Source organism: Pithys albifrons, chromosome 19 (genome assembly GCF_047495875.1).
Source record: "Pithys albifrons albifrons isolate INPA30051 chromosome 19, PitAlb_v1, whole genome shotgun sequence".
NCBI lineage: Eukaryota > Metazoa > Chordata > Aves > Passeriformes > Thamnophilidae > Pithys > Pithys albifrons.
This window is the reverse complement of record NC_092476.1, coordinates 6,934,878-6,954,139: the sequence shown is the minus strand read 5'-3', so window position 1 is coordinate 6,954,139 and position 19,262 is coordinate 6,934,878. Positions and strand designations below refer to the sequence as shown.

The window sequence follows — 19,262 nt, the reverse complement described above, 5'->3', positions numbered from 1 at the left end:
TGTTGTGGCCTAGATCTCTAAATCCTGCAACAAGACTTTTGTTACTGAGATTAATGGCAGCTGAATTAGGCCCTAAATCCTCAGTACAGAATAGTTGTTAATATTCTGTCCTCCTGGGGGCTTAAGGTTGATACAGCTTCTCTCAGTGCCAAATGCAGGAGCAAATAATAAAAGTCTGCTTTTCTGTGCTGCTGCTGGATAGTCATGTGTCTGGGGAGCTAAAGCCTTCCCAAAAAATAGTGCTGCAATCCTGGGATGGTGGGGGAGGTCAGGAACACTGCCCAAATTTGTAGGGAGCTTAGAGACAGGATTTTGCTTGACTCACTGTAAGGACAGGACCCCAGACTGAACCCAGGTTAGAAGGCAAAACCCCAGAGTTCACAATTCTTCTGAAACAGGGCTTTGGAGCAGATTGGTTGTTATAAACCACTGTAATACTGGGAATGGGAAGATGAATCACTGCTTATACAAACAATTCCTTTGACATCAGACCTGCTTTGATTAACTGCCCTGGACCATCTGCCTGCTGGACACACTGGAGCAGGTGAAAGATCCTGATCATCAGTTTTTCAGCTTCCTGCACTAAACCAACTTTATCTAAATCACTACTGGAAGAAGAATAATTTGGTTTCATTCTACCTTTTTAGAAGAAATAACTTACATCAGAGAAAGGAGATCCTCAATGCTGTTAAGAAACATAGCATAACCTACAGAAAAAAAGAGAAAAAAGATCATATTAGTATTTTAAGATCAGTAGAGATTTGTCCCATCTCCCCTAAAGACAGTGGTTTCTCCCAGCTGACACAAAGTACAATCATTAATCTTAAGCTGACATACTTGGAACTTCATTCTTAAGTTTCTATTTTCATTCACCTCTACAAATTGCTCAGACTCCTTAACAGTAATTTTTGCAACATACCTAATCAGTCTGTCCTGATTCCAACGAACTTCCCAGGGTCCTGGGTCACATTCATGTGATGGTAACACATTCCCTCTCCTGTGCCTTGTTCCCATCCAGCCCAGGGGTCTGTCCCAGCCTCCTTTCCAGCCTGCCCAGCTGTGGAGCCTGGCACGGATTGGGGCTGGGCTGCCTCCCAACAGCAGATGATTACAGGTATATGGAAGGAAAGTGGCATTAATAATTCAAGCTTTCTCATGGTACCTTTGAACTTTTCAACCAGCAATATCACCAGCTGGTTGGCAGAGTTTGGGATAAAGGCAGAGGTGGGATTTCACCCAGGCTCAGATGTGCTATGATGAGGAGTATCCCCACAGACAGACTGACACGGAGAGGTCAATTCCAATACCAAAACACATCTGCTATAATATGTGCAAGGGACTCCCAGACACAGTGAATACTACCTAAAAACAAGCTTAGGCAAGTGGAAAGGATTAAATCACAGGCCCCTTTCTCCTGCATCCCTGGAGTTTTATTCCAGGGAGCCAAGCAGGGATAGCTCAGCCTCTGCCCTCCTCTCCTTGCCAATACCAAGCTCTCTGCTGACAACAGGAAAGTAGTTTCCAGCTCGGCACTGAAAAGACAGTAAAACTGGCACTGTTTTGCCCTCATTATGCCTAAATCTCAGTCCAAAACGACCAGTATGACTAAATCTCCTTTCAAGTCGAATTTCCAAATAAAGCTGTTCTCCCCTTGCTGCAGACAGGCCGGGGTTGCTCACAGCGGGTGAGTCTGTCCCTGCTGGCTAATGCAGTGGGGGTTCCCCTGCCCAGGCTGCTCTCAGGAAACCAGGTTAACAGAGCAAACACAAGTGCAGAGCCTGGTCTGTGCTTGCAGCCTCTCTCTGTGCTGCCCAGGCTGCAAGGGGACAATAGTCAGGGCAGCTTTAGCTTCTCTGAGGATGTCCCTGCTGCTTTAAGGTTACCCCCTCCCAAAAAGCCTTTCCAGAGAAGCTGAAGATTAAACAAGATAAGCTCAGGTGTGGCCAGCCACCAAAGCAAGTGCTGCTAAGATAAGATTCCAGACGTTTAGCAGCATAGGTTGGGTGGGACCTGTTTGTGTCTCTCCCTCCAAGAGCCCCTGGCTATTCTGGACTGTACCTTGAGAGCTCCTTCACTAAGAAGCAGAGATAAAAACTGGGGGTTGAGCTGGAGAACTTCAAAACCACTGCACCCTAAGCTTTGTGTCACTTCTCCTAGTTCAGAAGAACCAGGCTTTAGAGCAACAGCTTAGTTACTATTCCATTACGTTCTTTTATTAACTGTTTACAGATAGCTCTCTATCCCTCTCTGCAGAGCAGAGACACCTCTCCTGTAAAAGCCCTGGATCATGAACTCCTTAATGAATCTTGGGGAAAAGCCCCGGGGCTTTCAGCAATAAACTTTTAATGTGTGTATGGCGGGGAGGAGAAGCTGCTCTGAAAAACTCCACTCCTCACAGTTCCTGAGGAGGAAGGGGCTCAGACTCCCTGTCATTATTAGCTGGAGCCTCCCCGAGGCAGTGCAGAGCCCGAGCAGAACCAGAGCCTTCTGCTGCTTTGATTTCTCTGGTTTGTCAGAAGTCTCAGATGGTAAGATTTGGTTTTGCCCAGGGATGGCCAAGATGAGGGCACCGATCCTGTTCTTTCTTATCAGCCTCCTGTCTGCTGAGCTACACCGAGATGAGAAAGCCTGAATTGCTGCTGTGCAGATATTCCCTCCCCACCTCAGCCTCAAGCCTGAGCCTCAGCACCTCCAACCTGAGCCCTCTGCACACACTGAAAACTACATTTGTTTGCCTTTTAAAGTGCTCCTGGCAAGATGCTGGCAGTTGGTTCTTATCTTGTCAAGGGAGAGGGAGATAAGCACCAGGAAAGATGAAACCCTTCCAGATTTCAGCTCCAAATCCCTGAGCAGACTGGACAGTGGAGTTTCCTAAAGATTTCTTCATTTATGCAAAATATTAGGTCCTTTCATCTAGCATTGAGTCACTATGATTTTAAAACACTATTAGAGAGTGATAACAAATCAGACCCACCTTTTCACTGTAAATGCTTCTGAAGTGATCTACATAAAATAAAAGCATTGCAGAAAAGAGATATGAAAAGGTAACTCAATTTTTAAAAATTACTAAATCAGGGATTGATCAGGGAAATGGCACTTCACATAAACTCACAACCACTTCGTGTGTTTGGTAGCAGTTCAGGTAAGGAGGCTGGTCAAAGCTGTTCTTGGGGATATTTGCCTTTAAGATTAAATGTGTTAAATGTATAAATAGGGTTTCCTCTTGGTTTCATTCTACAGCAGATAAGATTGACACTCCAGTCAGGACCCTGCAGGTTGGTTTTAAAATATCTTCCTCTTTTTTGTATCTCCCTCCACCCCAGTTGCATTGCATTAATATAAAATATCTCCACTGTTGTTCCCATATCAGATGCTGCCTCATATTGACAGCAAACTTCCTCCCTTGAGCCTGGACCCCAGGCTAGTGAGAGAGAATTCCTGACCTCTCACTGTTCCAGTCTGGTGAGGCCTCTGCTCTTTCCTCCCAGCTATTTTAAGATGAGCTTGAAGGTCTCCAAGGGCCTCTCCCCAGGCCATAACCTGAGGAAGCCAAATAAAGTATTCATGATTGCAAGGGGAAACCAAAACAATTAAGTTACATAGGTTTGAAAACAGCCTCCTTCAATATTTCAGGAGCACTTTGTTGCCCAATTGTCCACCGTTCTGCAGGGCTGGGTGATCCTGTTACACTGCAAGGCAGAGTCCCACAGCCCCTGCCCAGGGGTCAGCCAGAACCACAGCCCAGCTGTGCTCGTGGTCTCACACCCTCTGCAGGGATCTGGGTCTGGGTCTGAGCCCAAAGACTCTGCTCTGTGCTAAGACACGGCTCAGACTTCCTCCTAATCCCCTGACTGACCTCTGTGGTGTCTAAAAAGAGCCAGCTGAGGGGGCAAGGCCAGGCAAGCCTGGACTAACCTCAGTCCTGCTTCTTTGGTAACAGGAGCAACAGGGAATAACTGGGAGAGCAATGCCAGGAGCAGGAGCTCTGCAGGGTGAGGATCCAGCAAAGAGCAACAGGGAATAATTGAGAGAGCAATGCCAGCAGCAGGAACTCTGCAGGGTGAGGATCCAGCAAAGAGGCCCATTTTACTGCACCTTCACTGCTGTTGTGTGCTGAGAGTAACTGAAGATGTGATGTTTCTGCTTCCACCAGCCTTCCTTTTTACTGAAGACCCTGGGTGGGCTCAGATAAGGAGTGGTCCTTCTTCCCCTTCTCTGCAGAGCTGATGGGTTTGGTACAAAGCTCCTGCAAGTCATCGAAATCCCCTGGATTTGAACTGGGTTTCAAACCAATTATGCACAAAGGCAAAAGACCCTCTGGCTGTGGGGGGGTGGGCTACAGCCCCCAGAGCTGCTCTCCCTTGGGAAGTGACTGCTCTGCAGAAAGCAGCTGAGCCCCTGAAGTGTAAATCAAAGGCTCCAAGTGGAATGTTAGATCATCCAGATTGAAGTGATTACACCCAGGTATTTCAAATCCCCAGCAGATGCTCATAACCTTGAAGAGATAAAGATGTAGGAATCATGCAGCTAAGGGTGAGGTCTCATGTTACAGCTAAACCGACTTTATGAGGCCATTCCTTCCTTCCTTCCAGTGTGTTCTGTATTCTCCAGCTGCTTCCTTTGCACACCTTCTGGTGGTTACCTTGGTGCAATTTGACCTTAGAGGTGACCTAATGGTGAACTTCCCCTTAAAAGAGGGGCCTGCTTGCCTGGAATTGCTCCTGCTGGCTATTGACTGATTCAGCAAAATTTTAACACAGTTAGAAAGTAAATTAAAAAGCACAGATGTGCACTAAGAGAAGAAAGGGAGCAGGAACAAGCAACACAGGAAGGCAGAAACACAGCTTGGTGGTGACACCACAACCACGAGGAGGGAGGTCTGAGTACCCAGAAGAGTTTGGTGTGGAAACTCTGACAGATCCTCTGTCAAAAGCAGATCATCCTAGAGTGGAACAACAGAAACTTCAGTGGGTTTTGTGCCCTGTGATTTTGTCTCTACAGTTTTGAAGCACAGGCACTGTTATTATGCTTTGCTACCAAAGATCTGGAACAAACTGGGAGTACCTTTCCTAGCCAGGCATTTGAAGACACTCAAAACCTCTTCTTAATAGAATTGCTTCCAAAACTTGACATTTATTTGATAGGATGATGAATGTTTTCTCCCATTTAATATTAACTAGCCTGTATCTTGTGCTCTGTTCCACTGTAGATATTTAATTTCCTTAATCTTCTGTAGACAGATCCCTATTCATTTTATGAGAGGTCTCATTTCTCCACCTGCACAGGAGAGATCCTCATATAAGCAAATACCTGTCAGCAGATACCACTTTGACAAGGAAATGGTTTACAGAATTTGAGTCATTTCCATGCAGGACACATTCCAATGGGAAGTTTTCTTTCTGTGCATAAGCCAACCCAAGACAAGGACATCAGTGAGCGAGTTCACCTTGAATCAAGCCTGGTCAGTCTTCAGAAACAAGAAGAGATCACAGCTACCACCTGTTCCTTCTCCTCAAGGAAAATCCACCAGGTTAATGGTACCTGCCTCCCACGTGTGATTAACTAAGGAGGTACACGGGGCTCTCATATGTTAATTCACGTCTGTGAACTGAGTTACTGAGAACTTACCAGATTTCCTGTGCACTAGAAATCACTAGCTGAAGATCTTAACCTCAAACAGGATTTTTTAATTGTTTAAACAAACCTCTCAGGAACAGCTGAAAGGGACAGAAAACAGCAGGGAGGAATCTGCCTGTGCAACATCATTTAACAGAGATGAATTGGAGTAGGAGTGGTTTCCACCCAATCCAAAATCAGAGATCTGAAAAGGGCAAAGCACTTCAGAGAGATGACACGGTATTACTTCAGTTTGAATTCTTATGTCCCACTTACCACAGTCAAAATGAGGTTTTTAAGGATGGACCCCAGACATCCCAGGGCCTGGACTGACACTGCTTTCAGTAAAGACCTTCATGAGCCTTTACTGGGTGTTGCCACCTGCTGTGGAGTCCACAACGAGTTAAGTATAACAGTTAAACCAGTGTTTTGTAAAATTAATTCCATAGTGACTGTCACTTAGTGCTTCAGTTTGATTATTTTCTAACTTGACAGAACCGAATTTCCTTGAGATGGATATTTTTTTTCCAAGTCATTATTGTTCATTTACATTCAAAACATCTTCCTGTAATGAAAGTACAGGCAAATAGCATCAAGTCTGAACTGTGAGCAAACTGTGACAGCACTGACAAGATCACAGGTCATCAAACTGATTGAGGACTATGATACCTCCCTTGGTTACAGCCTGCACTTCATCTGCTCTTATCTGTGTCAGAATAAAGTCAGGAGGACATGCTTGTCTGTAGAACAATTACATCCTTCAAGAACACCCTTCTCAAATCCACTTCTGTGGCTAACATGCAGTTTGGAATAAAGCTCCCTCAGCAGCAGCTTAAACCACTTTGAACTCAATGCCCTGCCCAAGAACCACCACCAAGGCTTTCCCTGAACCTGCCATACTCTCTCCTTCCTTGGACTCTTACCCCATCAGGATTTGAGCTGTAACCTCTGACTTTGGGGTGACATTCAGTAGCTCAGAGATGTCCCTCTGTAGCACATTTGGGGTTTTTTAGGAGCTCAGCCTGATTTTCAAGGGCTCAGCACAGCGATCTGACAAAGCCAGGTTACCTTTCAGGAAGGAGAGTGGGAGCAGAATCCAAGCCTTTTATTTTGAAGTCCCTGCCCTAAGCATAAGCAGGGAGCAGGAGATTGACTTTAAACAAATGAACAGCATTCAGAATCTGTAGGAATGAGTATGTAATACAGATTTATCTACCAGAGGAGTAAACAGGAGGAAGAGATCTGTATCTTTTCAAGGGGAAGATTCAGGGCCAGGCTGGGCTCTGCCCATGGAGATACAGGTCCTTCCTACCTGGGCTGACTCTCCCTGACAGTTCTCAGCATGTGTCCAGGGCCATCCATCGTAAGCACAGAGCTCCATTGCCAAAAAGCCATTTTAAAATATAACTTAGCTCTATATACAAGAGCTGGAGAGCTTCAGTTTCTACTCATTGAGCTGGGGAAGAGGTGAGCAGTGGTAACAGCCTCAAAGCACCATCTTAGCTATTTTCCTCTCTCTTGAGACAGGCCCCAAGTGCAAGGAGCCTTTTAGTTCTCCTGTCTATTCCCAGCAAACCTGCCCCTCCAAAACCCATAGATCAGTCAGCATTTTACCTTCATGACCTTCACATCTTCATGAGATGCAAGATAAAAACAAGAGGGGCCATTTCTACCCAAGCAGCAGCTGGGACAAATTAACCAACAGCAGGATCATCTCAAGGACCATCCCACTGCTACAGCAGCCTTTTGACACAGGGATTTGCAGGTCCTCTTGGAAGCTCCATCTAACCTGGAAAGCTTGTCAAACAGCCCATGACTATGTCTAAGAAGAGGCTGATGTGCTGCATGGAAATAACCCAAGCACCTGGGTGAAGGTGTTGAGTTTCCTGTGGCCAAGGGCTTGTGGCAGATATTGGAGGAACTTTCCCACTTGGATTAGCTCAGGGAATCAGCTACAGCTGCAACACAACCTTGGCCTTGGCTTGAGAGATCACAAAGTCAAGTAATGTGGCTTAGCAAGGACTGTTGGGTTTTACACTTCAGTGCTAATTTGCTTCAGTCTCTTCCTTCAGCTGTGCCAATCCAACACCAGATCCCAGTCCCGCTCTTATTAAACACATCCCAGTTCATGAGGCCACACAGACCGTGCCATTCTTTGGAGGTTGAACTCAGGACTACAACCCAGGCATGCATTTATTTGAGCTGCAATAGATACAACCATATTATAAAAACCAGACCAATTAGGCTGAAAAAAAAATTCATTTCCTAACCAACCAGACATGCCTCAGGCTTTATGACCCAAGATGAAAAGTACTTTTCCTTCCAACATTATGTTGTTCTAATAGAACTGCTAGACAAATTCAGCAAATATTCAGTTGCTAAATATCTTAGGAAACCTTGCAATACTATTGAAAAGGAAAGGAAAAAAAAAAAGAGAGCTCCAGGCCAAGCTTTTCTAAGACAAGAGAATTTTGGCACCAAATATACAACTCTATAAAAGAGCTCAGGTTACCAGAAAGCATTTGACCTAAAACTCAGGCCACTATAAAACAGCATCCCATATTAGGTACCCAATGTGTGTATTCAGATGTGGAAAATTTGTTCTTTAGTTGTGATCCAAGACTTTCCCCTCAGCAGAGAAACAGGTCTGTGAAGGTTTAGGGAACACACTGCCAGCATGGCTGCAAGGCAGGATTTTGTCAAGTCAGTGTTAACAGAGCTCAGCTCCTGCAGCCAAGGGGCACTTCCCAGTGCCAGAGCCCAGCGAGGCTGCAGAAAGCAGGAGAAGGGGGAGCACTGCCAAAGCCTGCCTGGCAATAACCTTAATAGGGGCCAAGGAGCCCTGGGAGTGCTTCCAAGCACTAAGCATTAGCTCTTGGAGAGAGCCAGCAAACTTCTATCAGATCCCAGGCAAGGAGTTCAAGTGAAAAGTAGAGGTAGGCACAAAACTTGAGGAGTTTGGCAGCAGCTGAATCCTCTGATCAGAAACAGGCCATTATTATTTCTGTCAGCTGACAGACAGGGGAAGAGTAACCACAGGCTCAGAAGGCAATTCCTGAAAGAGAGAGATGCAGAGGGATTTTTTTATTCCCCATTACATTCAAAAGCTGCTTACAGGCATTCATTGAAGACTCCATCCTTCATGAACATCTCATCCCATCACCGATTTTACATGCTACTGGTTTTCTGACAGAACAAAAAATACATTCCAGTTCTGACTGTCACAGGCTGAAATTTCCATCTTGTCCTGCTCAGCTGAGAATAGAATTCAAAGAACAAGAGTTTCAGTCTCCCCCTGCTTTGCTCCTTTGCTATTTCTCCTGTATTTTCAGCACAACAGCTCTAAAAGGATTCTTAATGTCTCTGCTCACAACAGTAAGTCAGGGATTTTACTCCAGTGAATCCTTCAGTTCCAAAGCATTGCCAGAAACAAATCTGCCATATATCATCAGCACACATCCTAAACCACACAATCCCACTGGCTTGTGCTTTGAGGAATATAACAAGAAGCTTGGATTCATTGTTTTGCTGTTGTTTTGAAATCTAAATGCCCTTTAAGGTGTACAAATAACAGCATTTTTGTGACTTGTCTCACTCTTTCAGTGGACCTACTGGATTTTTCAAGTTATGTGAGTAAAGTGGTGAGAAGTTAGAAATTTCTTCTGCCCTTTCTGAGCAGGACTGCCACACCCCTGCCCCCCATCCTGCCAACAAATAAATACTTGGAAAAGACATTAGAATCCGTCCATCTGTAAGGAGCAGAATGAAGCAGCTGAGTGCACCAGGATGATGCACATGCACAGGATCACACGAGCTCAGAAGCTGCTGATTAAACCACCATTTCCTGTAAATTTGCTGCATCAGTGCCTGGCACAAGAAGTGAAACTGCAGGACATCTCTCTCTGTCAGCCTCAGTCCTGCAGCAACAGAGACAAGGAAATAATGAAGCAAACAGAAATAAGGAAATGAAAACTAGTTTGGAAATGGAAACTGAGGAGAGAAGGCTCTCTAAAAGCTCATTAGCAATAAATTAGGTCTTAAAGGAGATAGTAATACTTTTAAAAGAAGGGTGACTGAAACACAAGCTGAAGAGCAGCAACTCTGCCACCATATTCTCCTGAAGTACAGAATGTGCCCTCCTATTACTGTGAGGAAGAAAAGATCCCTTGGCCTTGCTCAGGAAGATCAAGACAGAGCCTGAAACAAGAGGGCTTCCAAAGCATTCCAAGGACAGCAACTCAGCACCCACCCTGGGGGGATTTAGTTCTTTCTCACTGGATCTCAGTGCTACAAGCAAGTTACAGGAGAGAAATCTGAGAATACTCAGCTCTTTTTCTTAGCTGGAAAAGAAAGTGGTGATAGCTGAGGGGTAAAGGAACCCAAATTTTAAAGAGTGGCAAACTGCTCTGTGCAGTTTCACCAGCTTCAATTTAGAATCCACTGGCAGGCAGTACAGCAACACTGTCAGATCAGCTGCGTGTCCCTTTAGTGCCTTATCACCTCTGCTATTTCAGGACAAACCAGCAATGACCTTCTGGGGACTACAACCTGAACCAGTGCCCTTTCCTGGCACCATCCCCAACCCCACATGGATTGCAGGATGGTGATACAATCACTTTGTTTGCCACATGCACCTTTTCCAACCCACCACCTTGCTCCACCTCCAGGAGTGCTCTTTGCCTCTCAGCTCAGAGAGGGACAGCTCCACCTTCTCCATGGGGTATGCTGCCAGTGGGAAAGCAGCTGCTGAAGGGAAGAATAGATGAGAGCAGACAAGGATCACAAAAGGGAATTCAGAGTTTTATTTCCAAAAAAAAAAAGAGCAATGTAGTGTCGAAACAAAATCAAGTTCAATTAGTTTGTCTCTGATTTGAATGGCTACAAAAATAGATTCTACCCAAATCCATAAAGCCAGTTAACAGTACCATAACAAACAAACCCCAAAATTACTCATTCAGGTACCACAAACAGCAGTCACAGGAATCTAGCATATATTATTTAATGCTTTCTTTAAAAAGTAGATCTCTAAATGTTTCTGTTAAAACTGAAATACCCATAAGATTTTTAAAAAATTGTACAAAAAAATAATTTTAAACCAGTTGGAGGTAACAGTGTGCGTTTATTAAAATCCTGCACCAAGGCAGTAAAACATTTATAATTTAAAACCCAGCCCAGTAGAAAAGAGAAATGTGCAAACATTTGAATGTTAGATGTACTCAGAGGCTTGTGGTGCATCAGACCTGGCGATCCACTTCTGTCCTAATGCAAGGCGGACTCCACGAGGAGAGGTCTCTAAGGAGGCACTAGAGGGGAGGCAGAGGCAGCAAGCACCTCATGCCAAGCTGCAGCCCACCAGTCTGTGATACTGGGAGCACTGGTGCCTTCTCCCCAGGGACGGTTTGCCCAATCAGTAGTGTTATGGCACTCAACCCAATGCCAGAAAGTCCTCGATGAATTCTGGTCAATCTGCTTTAGGATGAAAGAATGCAAAAGCCATTAAAAAAAAAACCTCAGAAGCTGAAAGCTAATGAGAGCTAATGAGTTGATACACTCAGGTTGTTGCTGTGAGCTCTGGCTGCCTTTCCAGCTCACTTTGTGGTTGAGAATCAGGCAGGAGCCTTCAAAGGATTTGCAGCTCTCCCTGTAACACTGATGCAGCACATTTGCTTGTGTGGCACACAAGGTGCTGAGCAGTGCTCATACACCACTCACCCACTCAGCAATTTTCCCATCCTGAAAATTCAGGTCAGACTTTTGCACTATTGCAAAGCATTTAAACAGGCTGAAATTTCAATCTACTTTCTGCCTCCTTTGGCTACTTCACTGGACCTCCAATATCTTCAGCCTCACTTACCTCCTCCATTACTTAGTCCATGTCCTAACGGACTTCTTGCCGAATTTCTTTCTGCATAGCTCCTGTAATGACACAAGGAAAGATCCCTCATTGCAATGCAGTCTCATCCCATCCACTCCCAGATGCTGACAGAAGACCAGGATGAGGCAGTGTCCAAAGGAAGTGCACAGAGCAGAGCATGTCAGGCAGTCACTGATCCTTACACACCAGCAGTTACCAATCCCACCAAGCTTCCTGCATCCGTTGCAAACAGTAGTCCTTTGTCTCCACTTGGTAGCCCCCTGTTCCCTGATCATCAGTATTCTAGGGAGGTGAGATAAAGCCCCGCACCCATGGTGGTAGCTCAGCCTACTGTATAGACAGAATGGGAGCAGAGACACTGAACACATCCAAGGGACAGTGTCAAGCCAGGATTAAAACTCCAGAGTCCCATCCTTGACCAACTAAGCCCGTGTGACCTGCCCTCAGGTGAGTTGGGGTTGACACAAATAGAAACCTGTATGCGAATACTCAGACTCCTGTTCCTTTGGGATGTGGGAATGTGATCTCTCCTGCTTTTCGGAGAGAAAGAGACAAAGCATTATTCATAAAAAACATCAGGGCATAGCATGTGAAAGAGAACCTGCCTCTCATTACTGCCCTTTGGTAGTTTGTGGGACACACACGTGGCCAGATCCAGCACAAGGACCCCTGTCAGCACACTGGGCATATCCCCCTGTTTTCAGCTCAAACTGCCCTCCCGTGCCAGCCCCAGCCATCAGGAACAGCAGCTGGTTGATACTCACCCTCTGCCCCCCTCCAGAGTACTCTGGATCTCCTTCAGCACTTCTGGAAAGCAGAGGGTTAAAGCAGTGAGCCAAACCAGTGAGGATTTGCTTTCAGGCAGCAGCCTGACCACATTCCAGCTCTCCCCACTGAACAGCCTCCAAAACCTGCCTCTCACAACACAGAGGTCTGCCCTTCTATCCCCACTGCCTCTCTAGCAGCACCAGGTTTTACTGGACCAGCTGGCATCCAGGACTGAAGCAGTCATGTGCCAGAGGAAATACTGCCAGTTCCCCTGCACCAGAGCCCCAAAGGAACTGCCTGTTCCAGCTGTCATTTTACAGAAATCCTGTTGTAAATAAAGATCCTTCTCTTATCTCAGCAGGGAATGCAGCTCTGTGGAACGACCCTGCCTGAGGGCATGGCTGTCTGTCCAATGCCCCATTTCCAGGATCAAGAAAAACCAGCATTTCTACCAGTAATTGTAGATTCCTTGGAAATGAGTACTGGAATCCAGAAAATTTCCAGTAGCTTTCTTCTTTTCCCACCCAAAAAGGCACCTGCCCTCTCAGTAGCAAGACTTCATCTCACTCACTTTCATCATTGAGTAAGGCATGTTCCATCAGCCTCCCAGATTTCCTTTCTAAAAAAGAGTAGGAAAAAAACCTTTTAGCTAACAATATTTCCTCTTTTCATGAAATAAGTGCAGTTTTGGAAACCCACAATGGAACTGAACTTTTTCCCCTATTAAGTATCTTTTTACTTTTCTGTGTACTTCAAAAATAATCCTTCAAGTTTCTCACACACTAAACTGTATTTTCCAGCAATACTAGTTTGGATAACAGAAGATCTCATGAGTAATTTCAGACCTTATCCTCCCAACAGCCTCTTCCCTACAGTGGAAACTCTGTACTATCCTTTAAGGGAATCTTGCCAGAAGGAACTTACTTCAGAGCTATCAACTACTGTGTTCAGGAAGGTCACAATGTTTCCCTCATATCCCTTCTTACTTTCCTGTGTTTTAGGTAAGAAAATATCAACTGTAGCAATAGGAAAGATGTTTCAAGGTTTATACATCACAAAGCTACCTTTAGTACACTTAGTTTTTGCTTACCATCTTCTCCATAGTCACCCGAATTCTTCCCTGGTCCCCTAAAAAAGGAAAGGAAGCAGAAAACAATCACTGAACTGAGAATTCCTGCACACTCTTGGCAGCTCCAAGAGGCTCTAGGGCATGTCAGCGAACTGGTTTACTGAGTGTAGGAAGGTCTTTACCACATGTTGGTGGTGCTGAAGTCTGCAGGCACCACAGAATGTTGCTAAACTTAAACCTAAACCTCCCCTGACACAACTTCAGGCCATTCCCTGAGTCCTGCCCCTGGTCCCCACAGAGCAGAGATCAGTGCCTGCCCCTCCTCTTCCCCTCACAAGGAAAGTTATACCTGCAATGATGTCTCCCCTCAGTCTCCTCTTCTCCAGCTGAACACACCAAGTGCCCTCAGTGTCCTCACATCCTTCCCCATCTCCATATTCCTCCTTTGGACACTCTAATGGCTTCATATGTTTCTTACATTGAGGTAACCAAACCCAGCCACAATATCCAAGATGAGAGGTACTCCAAGTGGGAAAACCAACAGGCAGAAAGTCACATTTCCAGCCTTTACCTGGATTTCCTTGCAGCATTCTCCACACCAGACTTGTTGGGCACATGATTGTTGCTTGTCACTTCTGGCATGTCCACGATGCACCGAGGCTCCACCAACCACTTGGTAGAAAGGGAAAACCTCTCAAACTCCGATGGTGAGATCAGATAGAAACCTAGAAATGATTGGGAATTTATAAGCAATTCTCAAGTTCAAGCGCTCCAGAACTAAAGGTGATCCAAAACAGAACAGATCTAGGCATGCTCTATGTTTGGCAGAAGGGGTTTGCACTTCCTGCTGTCTAAACAAGGAAGGATCACTGAGGAAGTTATTACCCCAGTTTCTCAAGGACTGGTTAGCCTAGAGACTGTGCAATTTGAGATTCTGCTGAGAGATAACTGTGTTGTCCTGTGCTGACGCTTAAGAAAAGCAGCACAGAAAGATGTAAAAAGTGAACTGAAAAGCAGCAATCCATAGGATGGTGGATGCCAGTTCTGCAACATGAGCGTTGAGCCACAGGCATGTATAGGAGGCACAATGCAGCCACCTCCCCAGTGCCTGCTGCTTAGAGAGCCATTCCCTCCCAAGAATGAGGGTGGTCAGGTAGAAGGTACCAATGGGGCACATCCAGCCTGTCAGCTTAGAACCACTGCATTCATCAGCAGTGATGGATAAAACTCACTTCTGCTTCTGGTTATTCACATGTTTGTACCTGTTGGCAACTGGTACTAGCCAGAAACACAAGACAGACACATTTATGAAATATTTACATGTGTACACTAAACACTAAGCCCTTTTCCATTGTCTCAAACACTGATGGTTCAGGAGAAGCCCACCTTACCTTGGCCATATTTGGTGAAGACACAGGATGCAATGCCACTCACATCCTCCTTGCGGATGCAGGGGTAGCGGATCTGTAACTTGAGGAAGGGCAGGGAGATGATCTGAATGTCTCCCAGGTTAGTCAGGACAGCCAGGTCATTCTCACTGTAATCATCAGTCTTGCAGCTGCCAAAGTTTGCAACTGTCACCTTTCGTACCCTGCAGCCCTCCAGGGCTGTCAGCTTGAGCTTCAGCTTGGAGCTGACCTTGGGTAACGTGAATACCTGTCAACAGAAACAAGACACTGACACCTCTTTCCTGCACAAAGGCAGCAGCAGCTCCCCAGGACACCTGCTGCTCCCTCCCTGAACAATGTTTTCATTCACTGTGAAATACATGCAGGTGTAACCTGAGTCAACCCCCTGCTCGTGGGACAAGAAGGAACCAGCCACAGTCAGTGTGAGAATCTGTTTCTGTTCTGATATCAGTTTTACCCTTCAGGCTGCAAACTGCACTTCTCCCCTGCTTTTTCAAAACTCCTCCATATTTGTCTACTAATTATTACAGAAAGAGAACAGGGTTTGACTATTTAGTGTGCAAAACAAGAAGCCTTTTGCCTACTTCACAGAAATACCTACTAATTCCTGCTTCTGCCACAAACCACGCAAAAGCTCTTGCCCAAAAGCAGAAGCAACCTTGTCCAAAGAGTATAATGTAATATAGGCATAAAATTTCTATGTTGAGCATGTGCATCTCTGCTGAATACCCAGTTTTTCAGCACACACCTGATTTATGGACTGCACCAAACAGAAGTGCTGTCCCAGTGCAGTTATTGAGGACACAAGGATAACCACTCCCAAGAGCTCTCTCTCCACTGAGCAGTGCTCAGAGCTTTAGCAGATGTCATGCACAGTCTGTATGTACCTCCCTTCCCCAACAGGTGATACTTACCTTAAATTGCTCTTCAGATACCACCAGCAGCTGATGGCTGCCTTGCATATCAGGACTCTTGGAAAGGTCATGTGCTACTTCTAGAGGTTCTGGGAGGGGAGTGCTGCGTCCATCTAAGACAAGTATCCCCACAACAGGAGCCCTGTGCATCAGCTGAATCTCTTTGGCTAGACAAGCAAGATAAGGAGGAAAAACAAACAGAAAAAACAAACAGGAGTCCAGTCAGAGACATTGTTAGAAACTCACTCACATTATCTCAAGGATGGAGACCTATATACTGTGATTATAAAAATGCTGCCTAAAAAGATTTAGTACTTAAAGGGCATTCAGACTGGACTGGTTTGTGTTAAACAGCAACTATTGTTACATAAAGACAACAGGTCCAGCTGTCAGAACAAGAGACGTGCACTGAGGCTTGATGGTAATTTCAGTGACAGCTGACGCAAATTTAGATTTCTGAAGTGAGTAGGGAATGAGGCTGAGGAATGTCAAGCAGTGCTGGAGCTCACTCCCTCTCCATTTCATTCACTAGAGCGAGCATTGCTTAGCTCAGACACTGCCACAGTTGGCTCCACTCTCACTGATAAACAGCAATAATTGAGCTTTTCTGCACGTAACTCGTGTGAGTGATGGCTCAGATCCATCAGAGCTCTACTTTCCCAAGGCAAACTTACCCTGCTCTGCCCTCACAGGCTCATCCATCCTCCTCTCTGCTGGGGGAACACGTAAACAGAAGGCGTAGACTGTCCCTCCGTTGGTGCCAGCCCACAGGGATGGGCAGTGGCGGGAGCCTGGAGCAACAACAATGCCCATGAGCACAGCACCGTCTGTGACACCCCTGGGTAACTGCTGTCCCCTGGCTGTGCACACCCTCCCCCTCTGTTCACATCCTAAATATATATTAGGGCAGACTTGCCAGGGAAACTACAGGTTTTTAGCACTTCTTTTTCCAATATGTGTCCACCAGCAGCCCTGACAAAGGAGTCAGCAAAGAGTGCTGCTTCCATGAGCCACCACCATTGCTGCATCCATTGCTCACATACTTTTATCACATATGAGCAAAGTAAACTTGTGTACAACATCAGTTTGAGCTCTGATGCAAAACCAGCCACCACCTTCACCAAAATTAAAAGGCTCTATGGGGACAGGAGTGAACTGTAGAGTAATGAGAGAAGGCAAAGGCTGATACTATAATGTCAGATGCCATTCCAGCACATTTGAAAACCATACATAAAGGCTTCAACCAAAGATGAACTCCCACTTGCCTTGCACTAGCCAGCAGCCAGAATGGCTAAACAACAATTCTGCATGACAACATATGCTCTTGTTCTATATTAGTTTTTCAGCATAACACAAAGTAGGACACAGGAGGTGCTGAGTTTTCCTGGCAGTAAATCCTAATACATTCCTTGGCAGAAGAAGTAAAAACCCATTTGGAAGACAAGAGAGATCCTTTTGTACTCACTGTCTCTCAAGAAAGTATCAGCAAAATACAAGGTTCGCACAAAGCCAGTGAAAGAGTCTTCTGCCGAGCGGGCTTCGATCTTCCGCTGGACAGGAGCCAGTTCCATTTCCTGCAGTGCATCCTGGTCAAATTTAGCATTTGCTTCTTGCACCTTCAGAGATTAGGAGACATATTGTCAGTCAGGGACAGACACAGCAGGGAGAAAGAGTGGCAGCAACAGAAAGGGACAGCACAGCCACACCACTGAACTCGCCTCCTGAACTGATCTGCCCTAAAAACGTGACTGGTTTTATCTGATGGAGAGCAGCACAGCAATTGCCATTGTTCCCTTATGCCAATAGCTCCTGATTTGACAGCAGGGCTGCAGAACTACTTCCTGTTCTAAGCACTCACCAGAACTCTGCATGCTCCCAGATGTAAACAGAGAGGACTCAAAAAAGGTGAACCCCTCACCTCTGAGGCATTTCCACCACCAACTCGCCGCTTCCTACTGGACACGCGGCTTCTTCTGATCCGCCGGAACGACTGACGGAGGGACTTCTTCAAGGACTTCACCCTGGACAGTGGGCCTTCTAAGGCCAGCTGGTCACTGGGATGCAGGGTACACCTGGAAGAGGCAGACAGTAGGCACGTGCTCACTTTCTGTTGTGTGGCAATCACTCCCAAGAGTCCAACAGGACACACACAACTGTCGGACCGTGCTTACAGATTCTTGAAGATCTTTAAGGATGGAATCCAGCAAGGCAGGACTCCTTGCTACAGTGACAGTTCTTGAGAAATCACTTATCACAACTTGATTTGTTAGTAGTTCCAGGGTATCATTAACAAAGGATTACTACAGATTCCTGGAAAGATGACACTTACTTGACAAAGACCAGTCGCTTCTGCTGGTGGTCAAAAAGCCCAAAGCCATGACTGGTACCAAAGGCCACAAGCTTCCACTCAGAATGCAGGGCCAATGAGGTGACCACAGCTGGTGGCTGACACTGGACAAGGACAAAAGGCTGAAAACCAGCTTCAAATCGAACAGGTCCATCTCGAGTTTTTAGTTTCTCATGACCTTTCCACCGATAGCCCTCTTGGTCCTGCAGGAGATCTGCTTCAGCATGGTCCACCGTATGTTCTGCATCTTCATCATTCAGTTCCATCACCAGTACCTGAAAGAAAGAGGACAATCTTTGCTACAGCTTTTGCTACGCAGGCAAGTCCTCTAAACTGCAGGCCTTCCCTTCAGCTGCAAAACTACAGCATCTCTCAGGGCAAACAAATTACACCAGATAATGTCTGAAACACCCACTAGAGAAAGCAGAATATCACCAAATGGTTTGGGTTGGAAGGGACCTTAAAGATCACCTCATTCCAACACCCCTTCCATGGACAGGGGTAGCTTTCACTAGATCAGGTTGCTCAGAGCTCCATCCAACCTGGCCTTAACACTTTCAGGGATGGGGCATCCACAACTTCTCCAGGCAAACTGTTCCACTGTCTCACCACCCTCACAGTAAAGAATTTCTTCCTATATAATACCTAATCTAAAAACCTACTGTCTTTCAGGCTGAAGCCATTCCCCCTTGTCCTGTCACTACGTGCTCTTGTAAAATGTCCTTCTCCATCTTTCTTGCTGGCTCCCTTCAGGTCCTGAAATTAGATCAGCCCAAAGCCTTCTCTTTTCCATTCTGAACAAACCCTATTCTCTCAGCCTTTCCTCATAGCAGAGGTGCCCCATCCCTCTAAACAACTTGGTGGCTTCCTCTGAAGTGTCAATGTCCTTCCTGTGCTGTGGACCCCAGAGCTGGATGCAGTGCTCCAGGTGGGGCCTCACCAGAGCAGAGTACCACAAACATTCCCAGAAAACAGATCAATTCATCACTAGAGAAACGACCATTTCAAATGTTAACATCTCTCCAAGTTGCACTGTGACAATCCACACCAGAAAGAAAGTTTGTGATGACTGTTTGTATTCCAATACCTGTCCTGCTGTACCAGCTACTGCCAAATATCCACTGTATTTACACAGGTAGATCTTCTGGATCCCAAGTCTTGGATCATCACTGTAAGGGTCAAAGGTACCAACCTAGGTGAGAGAATAGAGTGGCTGGTCTTTAACTGGGACAAGAATCAGAACTCCCCAGGTTTTCAGAAAGCT

The 19,262-nt window shown here is 45.8% G+C and overlaps 1 protein-coding gene across 8 annotated transcripts in view; it reads right to left on the bottom strand.

The window, feature by feature from the left end:
* Nucleotides 1-10,395: 10,395 nt before the first annotated feature.
* LLGL2 (LLGL scribble cell polarity complex component 2) overlaps nt 10,396-19,262 on the bottom strand; it is a 33,298-nt gene continuing 24,431 nt past the window's right edge. Inside the window, exons 14-27 of one of the 8 annotated variants that reach the window (XM_071573537.1) lie at nt 19,086-19,190; nt 17,981-18,273; nt 17,570-17,723; nt 17,117-17,267; nt 16,326-16,442; nt 15,652-15,818; nt 14,720-14,984; nt 13,900-14,053; nt 13,350-13,387; nt 12,831-12,878; nt 12,256-12,298; nt 11,967-12,024; nt 11,471-11,532; nt 10,396-11,085 (exon numbers count right to left, since the gene is read on the bottom strand). In XM_071573537.1, coding sequence (XP_071429638.1) covers nt 11,479-11,532; nt 11,967-12,024; nt 12,256-12,298; nt 12,831-12,878; nt 13,350-13,387; nt 13,900-14,053; nt 14,720-14,984; nt 15,652-15,818; nt 16,326-16,442; nt 17,117-17,267; nt 17,570-17,723; nt 17,981-18,273; nt 19,086-19,190 — 1,647 coding nt within the window. In that variant the 3' untranslated portion in view covers nt 10,396-11,085; nt 11,471-11,478. The remainder of the gene's footprint in view (nt 11,086-11,470; nt 11,533-11,966; nt 12,025-12,255; nt 12,299-12,830; nt 12,879-13,349; nt 13,388-13,899; nt 14,054-14,719; nt 14,985-15,651; nt 15,819-16,325; nt 16,443-17,116; nt 17,268-17,569; nt 17,724-17,980; nt 18,274-19,085; nt 19,191-19,262) is intronic. The other 7 variants (XM_071573538.1, XM_071573539.1, XM_071573540.1 and 4 more) reach the window with 7 other exon arrangements.